The sequence below is a fragment of the Bactrocera latifrons genome, unplaced genomic scaffold (genome assembly GCF_001853355.1).
Source record: "Bactrocera latifrons isolate USDA-ARS-PBARC rearing strain unplaced genomic scaffold, ASM185335v1 scaffold_617, whole genome shotgun sequence".
In the NCBI taxonomy this organism is placed as follows: Eukaryota; Metazoa; Arthropoda; class Insecta; order Diptera; family Tephritidae; genus Bactrocera; species Bactrocera latifrons.
The window spans coordinates 38,646-53,175 of NW_017537287.1; the positions used below are offsets into that span (position 1 = coordinate 38,646).

Sequence of the window (14,530 nt, forward strand, 5' to 3'; positions counted from 1 at the left end):
TTTATTTCCCAAATATCGATTGAGTAATTTTATTCGGATCCTTTGTACATTATGGAACATACTTTTGACAATATATGGTAATTTTTTCATGCAGAAATATTGAAGCATAAGCCGGTAACAACTTCAACCAAAACCTCTTGAAAAAAAAAACACTTTGAACACCCCGTAACTATTCTGGAAATTACTCGAAAATAAAAAACCATGAAAAATTAGTTAAATTTTAATCAAAACTTCCCCCCAAAGTCCTCTGGTAATTTTTGATGGGCGATAGGGGAAGGTATATTATGTGTCAAAAATGTGTACAAAGTTTGAAATGAATCGGTTAAATAGTTTTGAAATGAACACGGACTTTGAACAAGTAGTTTTGACGAAAACTCGTCTAAATTTTATAAACTAAAAACGTGACGAAATAAATTACCCTATATTGTCTAAAGTGTGCTCAATAATGTACAAAAGGTTCGAATAAAATTACTCAATCCATATTTAGGAAATAAATTCGCAAAAAAGTAATTTTTTTATCATGAAAACGATATAAACGAAAACAAAGAAATTTCTTTTAAAATAGGCGTGAAATAATATCCACGGTAAACCCGTGAAAGGCGATATAGGCGATTTTTGGGGAGAAAAGGACGTGTTAAAATTTTCAGATCGATATCTCAAAAACTGAGGAACTAGTTTGCGTATATACACAGAGACGGACGGGCATGACTAAATTGACTCAGCCGGTCAGTTGATCTCCAACTTAGTAATGTGTTCAGGACATAATTGAAACAATAGAAATCTAGTGCATTCAATGCAATATACAATTTTTTTGTTGTTTGTATGAATATTTGTGATCAGAAAAGTAATAGCAGTTTTTATTCAAACTTCAAAGGGAATATACAAGTTGAGTCATATAGTTGTGTTTCGATATTTTCTTGACGTTTCTATAATACAGGTAATTAGTTATATAACCAGTAAGCTTAGTTATAGTTAAAATTTGCCAAATCTTAATATGTGCAATATTTGGAATTTGGTATATGGTAATGAGCGATGTCAGTCCCATATTACAATTGAACTGATGAGCAAGTAAATTCAAAAAATTCGTTTTTGTCACAAGTCTTTTTAAGTTGATAAAAATATCCATATTTAATTTTAGTTTTAATTGGTTCTATCCATAGCTAAATATTCATTACATATACCTCGAAACGTATATTGCCGGCTGTATATGAATCTATTTATAAGAATAATTTTTGTACATTTCGAAATGTAACAGAGTTATGCTTTTGCTTAAACTGTTGCTTTACATGCAGTACTGATATTATTGGGCAATAGTCGCAGGATTCCAGTGAACCAGAGTGCTCTTATAAATATGTAGCTAGTAAGTCAAATTTTAAGATAACATGGTTCGTGCAATGTATAACTCCAAAACGGAGTGAACATTGTTTTATAGTCTGCCTTATGTTTGATTACGGTATTCTAAAAATAAATTACAACATAGAGAATGCTGGCATGAGTGAGCCTTGTTTTCGTATAATATCTATATCAATGTACTTCAGAACTAATTACATTGTTTACATATTTTTATGTATGTATATATCTTGGAGAATTCAAGATAATTCAGTACTACAAAATTGTGCATTCCCAAAAAAATTAATTTGGCTGTTTTATTTTCCTTCAGGCATGAACATTTTTTTTTCCAAGGAGACGATGTGCTTTTAAAGAATTTCTTTGTTCTATTTATTTTGGACTTCTACCGACTTATTTATCTTACTTACTTATTAAAAACATGTGGATAGCTGATACTATGTTTGTAGTCTCATATTCGAAGTATACGCTGTTATTACTATATATGATAATCATAATCGCCTTTTATCTTACTATTTGTATTATAACTTAAAATTAACTATTAGAAATCAGTACTAATGAAAATCTGTTTTCAAAGTTGAGAAGCAATTCTTAGTAAATATATCTACTAGCTCAACTATGTCCTTGGCTTTCACAAAACCTACACGCAAAGTGACCAAAAAGTCAACATTCAAATCGTCTAAAAGCCAGAATATTGAGGAGGCAATTAGCGTTGATTTTAATAACAGTATTCTCGACGGCGTCGACGGCAGCTGTGTAGAGAATGCCAGTACGCCGGTTAAAGTTAATAAGAACAAATTTCCCGGCGTCGGTACAACAAGCTCTGTGTCCAGTTCAACAACCACCAAAACTAAAATTTCCGCAAGCATAAAAGAGCAGACCGAGATCCTGCAAAATGAAGACGTTGCAAGCGTCGAATGTAAAAAAGAGATACCGACAGCCAAAGGCAAAAAGAAAGCAGGAAGTAAGAAAAGTAGAAAAGGTGAAACGGATCATGAGAATATATCGGTGGTAAGTTGAAAAGCTTTGACGATAAAGCGGAACTTGAATTTTTATTAATTCTTTCAATTTGATTTAATTTTATTGACAATGATTAAAGGTGTATAGATATGTACATTAGAATAATTTTAAATGAATCAATCGCTTAAGTAATTTTTACGAATTTATGTAAATTTTTATTAGTTCAAAATAAGTTATTTCATTTGATTAGCATAGGTCCAATTGGGTAAGAGCCGACTACTCCAAGTTTGGCTAAATATTTGATAAGAAACCCTATATTCATATGTTTCCACAATACTAGTTTAGCGCACATCTTTAGACTTGATTAAGTTTATCAAATGGTTGGAGAAAATTACTTGCTAATATTTGAATTAATATAAAAAATTGTTGTTTGATTTTTTTTAGAAGTCGAGCTTTAGCAAATTCGATGCTATGCAGAAGCGCAATTTAATTCATGTACGTTCAAGTGACGCTGGTAAAGCACAAAAAAAGTTCAATGTAAGCATTCATTCATTTTTAACCCAACCATCAAACGATATCATCTTTTTCAAACAAAGTAAAGGTTTATTTTATTTAATCCCTAGTGTTATTATCATTTTGCTAATAAAAATGTTTATATACTCTCGCATTACACGAATACACCATACTATACATTATAAAATCTTTTCGTTGCAAAAAATTGCTAAACTTTAACTGAAATAACAACAATTTCAAATGGTTTAAACTATTTTCGAAATATGTTTAGTATTGAAATCTTACCAAATGAAAATGTATTTTTTTTATATAATATATATGAAGAGAATAAAACTTAAATACTCTAAAGCGTATGGGGGATTCTCGGACCATGATGGCCGTTGTTTTTAATTATTTCCGTAAATTAAAATGCAAAAAGTGGGGATTCGTTTTTCACAAGCTCCTCTTCAAGTGAATTTTTCATTCGCCACGGATAAGAATAGGTAATAATTGTTTGGAGCCAGGCCCGGACTATAAGATGGAATCTTCCTCCGAGGCTTTGGCGAGTCGACGTATATGTTTTGACGTTGTCCTGATGCTATACAATAGCCCTCTTATTGGCCAAAGCTAGCGTCTTTTGAGCGATTGCTTCCTTCTAATGCTACAATTGCTGTAAGTACACTTTCGAATTAAAAGTTGGACGTAAGGAAACAGCTCATTGTAGATGTTCCCTTGTCAAACGCACTAAACACATCGCAAAACCTTCCTGTCCGTCAATCACCTATTGCGCCGCCTCATCGCTCTTAGACCGTGGCTATTTTTACTTAGCGTTGTCATAATTGACCAGTTTTCATCTTCAGTAACAACCCGCATTAGAAATTTTGTTGCGATTCATATGCACCGATTCAAAGATTTAGTTGATGAAATTTTTGTCTTAACTGGTGTGGCACGTTTACCTGTTCGAGGCAGACACCTAGGTTACAGTCATGTGAGAATTTATTACAGAACCGGAACGACCCATTGCTCTTCATTTACTGTGTAGCTAACCTGCCATAGAACTCTAATTGATTGATTATCTTCTGAGTGCATCTCACAGCCAACAAGCAAGACAGCTGAGAAAGCTAAGTGAATATATCAGCATATCCGTCTCTTTATTCCATCGCCTTATGATTTCCGCATTGAACCAGAAGTTCTGCGATATATCTCTTGCGAATTTTTCGGAAAAGCTGATCCCCAATTCCAACATTCTGGTGTATCTGTATCTTCATAATTTCTGCTTCTTGCTCTCCAGGCCTAGGTGTTTAAGCCCTTGTTTTTTCAGTAGACTGAACTAGTGGTCTGTAGAAGCCTGGAAAAAAACACTATTTTGTTATTTGTTAGCGATATTTTCTCTGGTACAAAGTGCTTGTACTGTCCAACACTCTATTCCCTCATTTCTGCAGTTTATAAGCAGCAGTCCTGACATTAAAGATACATTTTTGGTCGTACCGTCATTCTAATAGTTTTGAGACCATGTGTTAACCCTCCCTTTGGTGTGTATGCATGTATTTAAGATTCGGGATAGTTAGATTGATTTTAATACACAAGTACATCTGCTCACAGTAAAAATGGTTCACAAAAGCCCTTTAACTGAAATCTGTGAAATTTATACGAGGTGTGTTCAAAAAGTATCGCGAATTTTGTGTTTTTTCAAAAATTAGTTATTTATTCATTAATATCTATTTTGTCCCCTTCAAAGTAATCCCCATAAGATACATTATACATTTGTGCCAACGGTTTTTCCAATCTTCGAAGCACTTCAAAAAAAAAATTGTTTTTATCTTCTTCAGCTCCTCCTTCGATGCCGTCTTTATCTCGTCAAGAGAAGCGTAACGTCGTTCATTCATGGGTCTCTTCAGTTTAGGGAACAAGAAAAAGTCACAGGGGGCCAGATCTGGGGAATACGGTGGCTGCGGCATCATTGGTGTCTTGTTTTTGGCCAAAAAGTCGCGCACAAGCAACGATGTGTGAGCAGGGGCGTTACCGTGGTGCAAAAGCCAATTTTTGTCACATCTTCTCGGCCTTCTGAGAACATTTTGTACCACCGATAAACGTTGCTTCAGTCCAAGGTAGCTTCTCCGTATGCCATAGTCAACATTCGGAATGCATTCGAGCACTCAATTTCTTTTTTCACACAAAATTTGATACAGGTTCTTTGATCCATTTTTTTTGAATAGTTAAAAATCGAAGACGATCCAAAACACGTGCAAGCAAAGCAGCTGTCAACAATTAAATGAACATTCAAAATGGCCGAGCTTGTCGGCATAAGTAACGCCACAAAAAATTCGAAATTCGAATATGTAACCCGCGAAAATTCAAGATTCCCCATACTTTTTGAACACACCTCTTACATATGCCAATAGTTTTCGTGAATTTGATAAATTCAATTTATTTTACTTACAAACATATGAAAACATATTTTATATTTTATTAAATCTTTTTATTGAAATAAGTTTTAAAAAAATAAGAGAAAAATGCATGTAACAGTGAATATGATTCACCCTATCAGAGCTACGATAGATAACGAAACTGACAGACGACAGCGCTAATTTGCATTAGCGAGCTTAATGGCTCTGACAGACGACATCGCTAATATGAATAACCGCGCTTAATTTACATTTACTTGCGCATTTGACCCATGTTAATGCAAATCTGAGTAGACAACACTGGTTAAAAATGGCCGATTTTTTCTATTTTTTGATAGACATCGCTTGAAGTCTGCCACCTCCTTTGCGTTTACAGCATCAGAGGTTAGCAGCTTTTATATTGCTAACTAAATTATGTGCAAGTATATTAACAAAAGCTAATTTTAATATTTTTAGATAGACAGTTTGCTATACATTTTTCTAACATTCTCAACTTTTTCGCACACTTTTTTTTGAGTTACAATCAAGTAATTGCACTTTAAAAATACCAACTTGATAGTAATAATTTTTTCTTATTCACTTTTATTTTATTTTTTTCATAAACTAATTTCGCAATCAGCTGTATAAATGTTAAATTCTGCCATCTGTCACCATAAAATTTCAATGCGCATTAGCGTTTCTTAATGCGCATTCATTTTGCTCGCCTGTCAGGGCTATTACGTTATTTTGATATGTTTACCTCAGTTTACATTCTTGCGCTGAAATTAGCTGTTGTTTAATCTATTAATAAAATAGTTCAGTTCTTAATTCCAAGATGGACCGCCATACTGCAATTGGGTAGCGAAATTTAATTATTGAACATTATAAAAATTGAATGTCTCAAGGAATCATTGCCAAAGTTGTTGAAAATCCCGCACAATAGTTGGTTGGTTTAAAAATTAAATTAAGCAAAAAAAGTTTTTCAGTGGCCGTCAAAGCAAGATTGATCGACTGAGTGCACCAAATGACATGGTAGAGAAACATTTTAAAATAAATTGTAACGTCGAAACTATTCTAAGAGTCCTGAGCGAAATGGCAAAATTGCACAAAATTGTACAATGCTAGCAAGAAGAATAAAAACTTGAGATTCCAGTTTTCACATAATTACATTGGGAAAATTGTTTCTTTCTGGAAGCACTTTATATTAACAGATGACAGCAAATGCAATATTTTTGGAGCAGGTGGCAGACTGAAGATATTTGCGACCGACAGATAAGCACGGTGACGGTTATGTGATGTTCTGAGGTCCTCGCTCAGCTGCTGACGTTGGTGAATTGCTTTTTATCGAAGGGATTATGAAAAAATATCACTATCCAAATTCTTAAAAAAATATCTTATACAAAGTGCCGAAAAACTTTTTGTTAAGGATACGTATCATTTCTATCAAGACACTAATTCAAATAGGCGGCTGGAATCGTTAAAAAATGGCTGCTACTAATGTGGACAAAATAAATATGTAAAACATTTTAATTTAAATTTTGCGCGAAAACCCATTCGTTGAAATATTTTTTCTATGTTGATATCAGTGTCAGTGACATCGTGCCAAATATAAGGTTTTAAAGGCAAAAAAAATTATATATTTGTGTTTTTTTGCGCCGACATGAGTAATATAATTTTATTACATATATTAGAAAAAAATTTCAATGAAAAATATTAATAAATAAGCTTGTGACGGTGAATCTCCAGAAGCGCCTTAAAAAAAGTGGTGAACGTTAAAACTCGTTACCGGATCAGAGGTCCTTAACAGTCAGAAGTCTTACTGTACTCGTTGGAATTTCAGAAGTATCGGTGAAAACCATTTTAAAAGAAAAGTGTACTCCCGATTGGTTCCAAAATCATTAATTTTTTTCGTAAACCAGGGTCGAGTTAGGGTCTGTCTTTCCTACTTCCAGGATGTCATGAAACGTATTATTACTGGCGATGAATCTTCGATCTATTCTTATGACCCGGAAACAAACGATGAATCGGCCGAATATCGTGGCAAAAGTAAGTGTAAGCTGAAAAAAACACGTCAAAGCAGCAAAATCAAGATTATGTTGTCACTTTGATTCGATTATCAAGGTGTAGTGCGCTCTGAATTCCTTCCGGCCCGCCATACTGTCAACAAGGAATATTATTTGTCTTGATTTTTGCACCATGATAATGCACCGTCACATACTACATTGATTATTGGTGGGTTTTTCTCCAAATTAGCAACCAATATCGTACCCCACCACCGTATTTGCCTGATTTCAGCAAACACAAACGACGGCTCCGAGCAAATACAAGACGTTAGATGTGAATCGCGCATTGAAGGCTATTCCGGAAATTGACAACTCTTTCGAGGATTGGAAAAAACGTTATCACAAGTGTATCGGGTGTCAAGGGAGATTACTCTGAGGCATAGTTTTTGAATAATAAATTAAGAATTGCCTCCCTTCTCCAATCACCAGATATAAACGTAATTGAAATTGAAAGGACACACAGCATATTGAGCAAAGGAGACTTAAAAAATCCCTTTTGAAAGAATGGGATAAAATAATCCGGAATATACCAAAAACCTAGTGAAGTCGCTGTAAGTCCATTATTCGCCAAAAAAGATGTGCAACCAAATATTGGTAATAAGATTTGTAGTACTTTATGTAATAGTTGTCAATTCCAATTTCACTGTGACATGCACTTTTCTCCTATTTGATGAAATTCACATTTTTATGGAAAATGTCATTGAATTAATAAATGTTTTGTTGTACTTATAGTTTTAATAAAGCGAACTCACCTAATTCACCTAAATTTGTTTTATTTATAATGATTTTCCAGAGTTTTTACAGTTAACAGTTGGTTACAGGTGGACCATTTTCACTGTGAACCATTGTAAATGTTTCGAATATAGGAAGTAGTAGTAAAGTAATGAAGCTAAGTGATCCCAAGAATGAGTAAGTGAAACTTTTCGCACACATTTAATTATTTACAAAAGCGAGAATATATAAGGCTCAACTATATACGAACTTAACCCTTCATTAGTTGTTTTTAACGTTATAACAGTAAGAAATGTATTTGCCGTCGCAGAATCCACAATGTGATAAGGAAATCAACTGTCACCTTTGCACTAAACCTGTTTACAAAATGGAGGAAATCAAGGCCGAAAAGAGCATTTATCATAAGAATTGCTTCCGCTGCCGTGAATGTAATAGACAATTGAAGTAAGGTTTTCTACTAATTTCATAAGTATATACAAATTTGTCACACTCAGTTGCTCACTATATACTAACAGGGATAAAAATAATTGAGCTGATTCCTCGTATTATTATTATCATAGGGTCGACAACTATCAAAGTCATGAGGGAGTCCTATACTGCATGGTGCATTTCAAGGTATTGTTTTTTCCGAAATATGTAGAAGATCGTGAGGCCTATTCTCCGAGTAAGCCGGAATTAATCGTTAGAGAAAATCAACCGCTGGAGTTACCTCCAGATGTTGTAAGAGGTATATTAACCAATAAATTTTGTAAACGTTTTTCATGAAAGCACAAAGTATATGAACGTTTTATTAATTTTTTTTTTTTTTTTGTCTTTTAGCTTCAGACAAACCTAATCTCGGATTGGAAGAATTACAACAATGTAATGTTCGCTCAAAATTTCAAGTTTTTGAAAGTGCAACACATACCCAGCAGGAACAAGAAAAGTATCGTCATGAGCGAATCCCTGTTAAGCACACCAATTCGATATTATCCAAAATAACGAAATTGAAAGAACACGGAATTAGTTCAGATCTAAGATTAAAAGCGACTGGCGATACACAGATAAACAGTGTGAGTGATTACTCCTCGAAGAGCAATAGTGATGTAAGCGATGCAGAAATTGAAGAAAATATAAAAGAAGAGTATAATGCAGACCTACTTCCCTCAAAGAAACGAACACAACGACCAGTCGGACTTGGTCATGCCATGTACGATATAAAAACAAGGTTTGAGAAGGGACACATGATGTCCAAAGAGGAGCGGCGGGAAGAACGTAAACAGGAAATTCAAAACATACGTTCACGGCTCTTCATGGGAAAACAAGCTCGTATCAAAGAGATGTACCAACAAGCTGTCGCTGAATCAGAGCAAGGTAAGTTTATTGGTAACAATATATTCTAGAGACAAAGGTTCATTAGGGATACGCAAAATTGCATAAAACCTATACTCCTACCTACAATTACAATTAAAACGGTTTCAAGCCGCTTCGGAGGATTTCGATAACAAACACCGTGACACAGGATTTATATACCATATATTAAATAAATGCATAGATTATATAAGATTCATTAGGAATATATTATCTACGTTAAATTACGTAGCTCATGTAAAAAATATGTATATATTCAGCTTAGAACTGATCCACTGGCTATGTTAAACCTCTTACAAGTTTTATATATAGATGCAGTGTGCAGAATTTCGCTTTCGAATCAGTAAACCAAACTTTCTTCGCAACTATGTAGATTTAGTGAAAATAAAGGTTAACGATTTTCTAAAGAAATATTGGACATCTCTCAAGCTCTAGCGCCATATCTCAATGATTTGTTGGAATTCAAGTTGAACAATTATTCACTTCTTTTCTCGTTATATTATATTTCAGCTGTGCTCTATTGTAAAAAATGTGCAAGTCAAAGCACAATATTATCCATGAACATAGAATAGAATTGTCAATAAATGTAAATAATTACGATTTTATTTTGTGTTATTAATAGGAATTACGGCATCCAACAAAAAACTCGTCATAGAGCATGAAGGGGCTACTCGTTCGCTTAAAGAACGATTCGAAAAAGGAGAAGTATTTAAAAATTCTCGAGATAATAGCGAAGATAGTTCGACATATCACAAGACTTTACAGAATGAAGATGTTTTTGAATCAGGTAAAAAAAAAAAAATATTGTACAAGTATAATTATTTGTTATGGCAATTTTCAATTTTCAGCGATTAGTAAAAAATCGCGGAGCATATTTATGGAATTGGATGCTAATGTGGTTGCTAGCAGAAAAAATTTGAACTCACCAAAATCGCCACAAGTAGATAAACTTCACGTATATAACGCAAAAGGACAGAATAGCGAAAATGAAAACGAGGTGAGAGAAAAGCAATCAACTTAAAAGTCCTGCCATAAGTTCTGTTACAATTTTAGGCTTTTATAAAAATTAAACCATATCTCTTTTTTCAAAAATATATTTGTATGTCATACAAAATACGTGTTAAATTTCCCGGTTAATTGGTTTCCCCGGATAAAATAAATTTTTAATTTTTCCCGGTTAATTGCACAAAAAACTTCCGTTAAAAAAATAATATCTAGCATCCGCATGTAAAAACATAAGTTTATTGGTGAATATCTTTTGGATGGTGCTGATAAGAATAAAGATGAAAGCCCTCGTCAGTCCTCGTCAGTTATCGAAGTTTTCAAAGCCATACAAGAACAGCGTGAAATTCCCCGTTTCAATCACATATGATATCACATAAATTGAACAATGCATACACAAAAAATTACAAACTTCTACAATGAAATTATTAAAAATATAAGCAGCAAATAATAATATGATAACTGTTCCATAACTTCATTTTTGTTATAACTATGAATTCTAATTATATAAGTATATTGTATAAATGAAGAATATAGTTCTACAGATATTATGGTCAACCACATTTCGTAAAACTTGGCTCGGCTATTTACAATTTAATTTTTTCGATTTATTGAAGTAATGGGGTTCCACATAACATAGTAAGAATCGAATCAAATTTCAAGGTGTACCATTTTATTCGGTATATTGTATTAGAATGTTCTTCCAATATATAGCTTATTGCAGTACAACCACAATTACAAGCTTGAAAGATGTAAGATAGCTTCATCGGTGATCTTGCTGCCATATATTTTTTACGTTTAAAGTTTAAAATGTACTTGTATTTTAAATATCATTACTAAAAACTAAATAAATACTTAAAGTGCACAGATGAATTTTAAAATTGATTAGATAAGCAAAATTTTTGTAATTAATCGTATTGTTCAGTTAAACGATTATCAGTTTATTGATTCTTCGGTTAGTTTAACCAAACGTTGTGTGATTTTTGAATTGCAATTATATGGGCGGTGTATACGGTGTATTAAATGAGCGGTGTACAAAATTTTACTTGAAGTGGTTACCTTTGATTTCACACAATCTCTCAAATGATTCAGACATTGATCAGTAGCGCCACGCACAGTTTCTATTGCCATTTCTGTATGTATTCGATAGGTCATATTCTAAAACTCTCAACACAAACTGTGGAGCAATCGATTCAAATATGAACGCTTTTAAGCTGCGTGTTTTCCCTTGTGTGCCAGAGAATAATCTTGTTGGAAGATCCAATGCTCTCCATCGAATAAAGTGTTACTTAAATGCTTTACCACTCGTTCTAAAACATTCTGCTGATATATTTTTGCCCCAGTTTTAAACCCTCTTTCAGAGAAATGAAGAGGTATAACGCATTTTTTGAGCCTATTTTACATCAATCCAACATTGTCAGCAGATAACTAGTTAAGTGAAGATAGACTTTCATGCAAGGATCATTTCATTGATCTGGTCGATATATCCATTTCCCTTGACATCATTTTCTGTTTTTTAACGGATTTCTGCGAATGCGTTGGCGATCGAACACGCGAGGATGACTGTTTAACTTTATGCCATCAACTGAAGCGATGAGTGTACTGCATACAAATGATAGTAAAAAATAACTGCAGGTTTTCTTGCAAATTTGTCCACACTGTATGCATTGTAAATTTTGTAACAGAATTTATGGCAAGAATAAATATATCTTTTGCTATTTATATTCAATTAACGTTAGACATTATGATTCTTAGTAAAATCTGGAAATAATCACTGCCTATATTTTATATTTTAGGAACTTCAGACTCTTACTTTAGCATTACAGAATGTCTTAGCTCAAATTTTTTACACTTGAGATTATTTTGATAATAGACTTATGATATTCCATAGTATGTTTCTCTGTTTTCCATATCTTCTGGATTAACACTTTGATTTTTATATATTTTCTCGATTCGTTGTACTTGTTTGTGTAATGTCATTTATATGAAATTCATTGCTTCTATTGGTCTAACCAAAAATAGGATATCGTTAAGCATGATGAGAAACCAGAGGATATAAAAATTGAGACCTCAGAAATAAGTTCGAAATTTAAATTTTTTGAAACATATCGTCCAACTGAGCAAAAAAGGAAGGAATTTCGTATAACTCCGCCAAGGGAGGGAGTTGTGAAAATGCCCACGCCTGAATCGGAAGTTGAAGACCCAAACGATACTGATAAGCTAGAGGAAGAAACTCACATACTCGAAAAATCTCACACTACCGCAATGATTTTAAATAAATTTCGTGAAATTGAACAAAATAGTAGGGGCAAAAAAGCTGGTCCAAGACCGCTGAAGTGTTTTACACCTCCTTTAGATGATGGTAACAGTGTGTATGATGATGACAACAGCACCGACGTAGAATCACAGGATGAAAACGAAGACTGCGAGGAAGAGGATGACGATGAAGATTACTACTCATCAAGTAGGAATTACAAGTGTTCTCTGGATGACGAGGCTCTCAAGGAGGTGAAATGCATGTGATCTACTTTTCTAACTATGTATTACTGTATGCATTCGAAATAGGCAAAAACAGCAGCACGTGCTAAACAACTACGAGTGAAATTCGAGAAGTGGGAGGCCAATGACAAAGAGCGGGAATTGAATGAAGGTCCCATTGATATCTACTCTAACGAAGTATCTGATAACTCAAATATTGAAAGCACAAAAATGTGAGTTTGAACTAAAAAAAATCGCGGGTTTTTTATAAGTATAAATGTTAATATTAAAATCTGTAGCATACGGGAGCGATTTGAAAATATGAAAAACTCAACACAGACCACTCAACAAGCAAGGCCGCGGTATCAAGTTAATCGTTTCGTGGTAAATAAATATTAAACCGTCATTTAGAATTTAACTATATTTATTTTTTTTTTTAATTTAGTAAAAACTCAGAAGATCAAGCATCTGTCTATGAAAACTGCTGAATTCGGTAGCGCCTAATGAATATTGGTACTAAATGCTATGAAATAAATTTATAAATTCTTATATTTTTATAGTGTTTTATTTTATGATTCAAGCAAACTTCTGTCGACTTTATACAAGGCTTGGCCGTACATACAGGCTAAATAGGCAATTGCAAGAGCGGCATTTTCGCTAATTTGCTTTAAATACATATATTGTTCATTTGTTAATTATTTATTTAAAAAAAAACATATACAGCGACATCTGTCAAATATTAAAATATAACGTTCTTATGGGCACCGTTATTTAGACAGCTGCAAGACTACACGACAGCAGGCTCTCAGTTGTCGCTCTCGCTAAATTAATAATATTTCTAATTTTGCCGACGACAGTCGTGAGTGCCACAACACGTGCGGGATGTGATAGATACCGAGAGTTGAAGAGGGAAGCGAGATGCATTTGCAGACAGAAAAAGAAAGAGGCCGAAATGCGTGAGAACGAAAAGCTTGATAAGCTGGCCGACAGGGGTAATGCTCGAAAATTCTATGAAAAAATGCGGCGGCTTACAGAAGGTTTCAAGACCGGAGCATACTCTTGTAGAACCGCCAAAGGTGATCTAGTCACCGATGACCAGAGCATACTTAAATTATGGAGGGAACACTTCTCCAGCCTGCTGAATGGCAATGACCTCACAATGCCAGGAAAAGGCGAACCCGATTTCCCAATCGATGATGATGGAGCAGAAATTCCATTGCCCGACCAGGAAGAAGTTGGAATAGCAATTACCCGCCTGAAGAACAACAAAGCTGCGGGGGCCGATGGATTGCCGGCCGAGCTATTCAAACATGGCGGCGAAGAACGGACAAAGAGCATGCATCAGCTTCTTTGTAAAGTATGGTCGGACGAAAGCATGCCCAACGATTGGAATTTAAGTGTGCTATGCCCAATCCCCAAAAAAGGAGACCCCACAATCTGCGAGAACTAATGTGGGATATGCCTCCTCAATATCGCATTAAGGTTCTATCGAGCGTATTGTGTGAAAGATTAAAGCCCACCGTCAACAAACTGATTGGACCTTATCAGTGTGGCTTCAGATATTCACCATGCGCCAAATCATAGAAAAGACCCGTGAAAGGAGAATCGACACTCACCACCTCTTCGTCGATTTCAAAGCTGCTTTCGACAGCACGAAAAGGAGCTGCCGTTATGCCGCGATGTCTGAATTTGGTATCCCTGCAAAACTTATACGGCTGTGTA

General features: G+C 34.3%; 1 protein-coding gene across 6 annotated transcripts in view; it reads left to right on the forward strand.

Moving 5' to 3' along the window:
* Positions 1-13,408, forward strand: part of LOC108975136 (LIM domain and actin-binding protein 1) — a 14,565-nt gene extending 1,157 nt beyond the window's left edge. Inside the window, exons 2-13 of one of the 6 annotated variants that reach the window (XR_001993852.1) lie at positions 1,925-2,358; positions 2,752-2,844; positions 8,289-8,422; positions 8,539-8,705; positions 8,798-9,331; positions 9,951-10,115; positions 10,177-10,325; positions 12,353-12,838; positions 12,896-13,041; positions 13,108-13,192; positions 13,254-13,321; positions 13,390-13,408. Coding sequence is in view for 5 of the 6 variants with exons in the window: in XM_018943442.1 (XP_018798987.1) it covers positions 1,966-2,358; positions 2,752-2,844; positions 8,289-8,422; positions 8,539-8,705; positions 8,798-9,331; positions 9,951-10,115; positions 10,177-10,325; positions 12,353-12,838; positions 12,896-13,041; positions 13,108-13,192; positions 13,254-13,256 (2,355 nt within the window). In the remaining variant the exon portion in view is untranslated. Of the gene's footprint in view, positions 1-1,924; positions 2,359-2,751; positions 2,845-8,288; positions 8,423-8,538; positions 8,706-8,797; positions 9,332-9,950; positions 10,116-10,176; positions 10,326-12,352; positions 12,839-12,895; positions 13,042-13,107; positions 13,193-13,253; positions 13,360-13,389 lie in introns of those variants that run through there. The other 5 variants (XM_018943442.1, XM_018943444.1, XM_018943443.1 and 2 more) reach the window with 5 other exon arrangements.
* Positions 13,409-14,530: the final 1,122 nt, after the last annotated feature.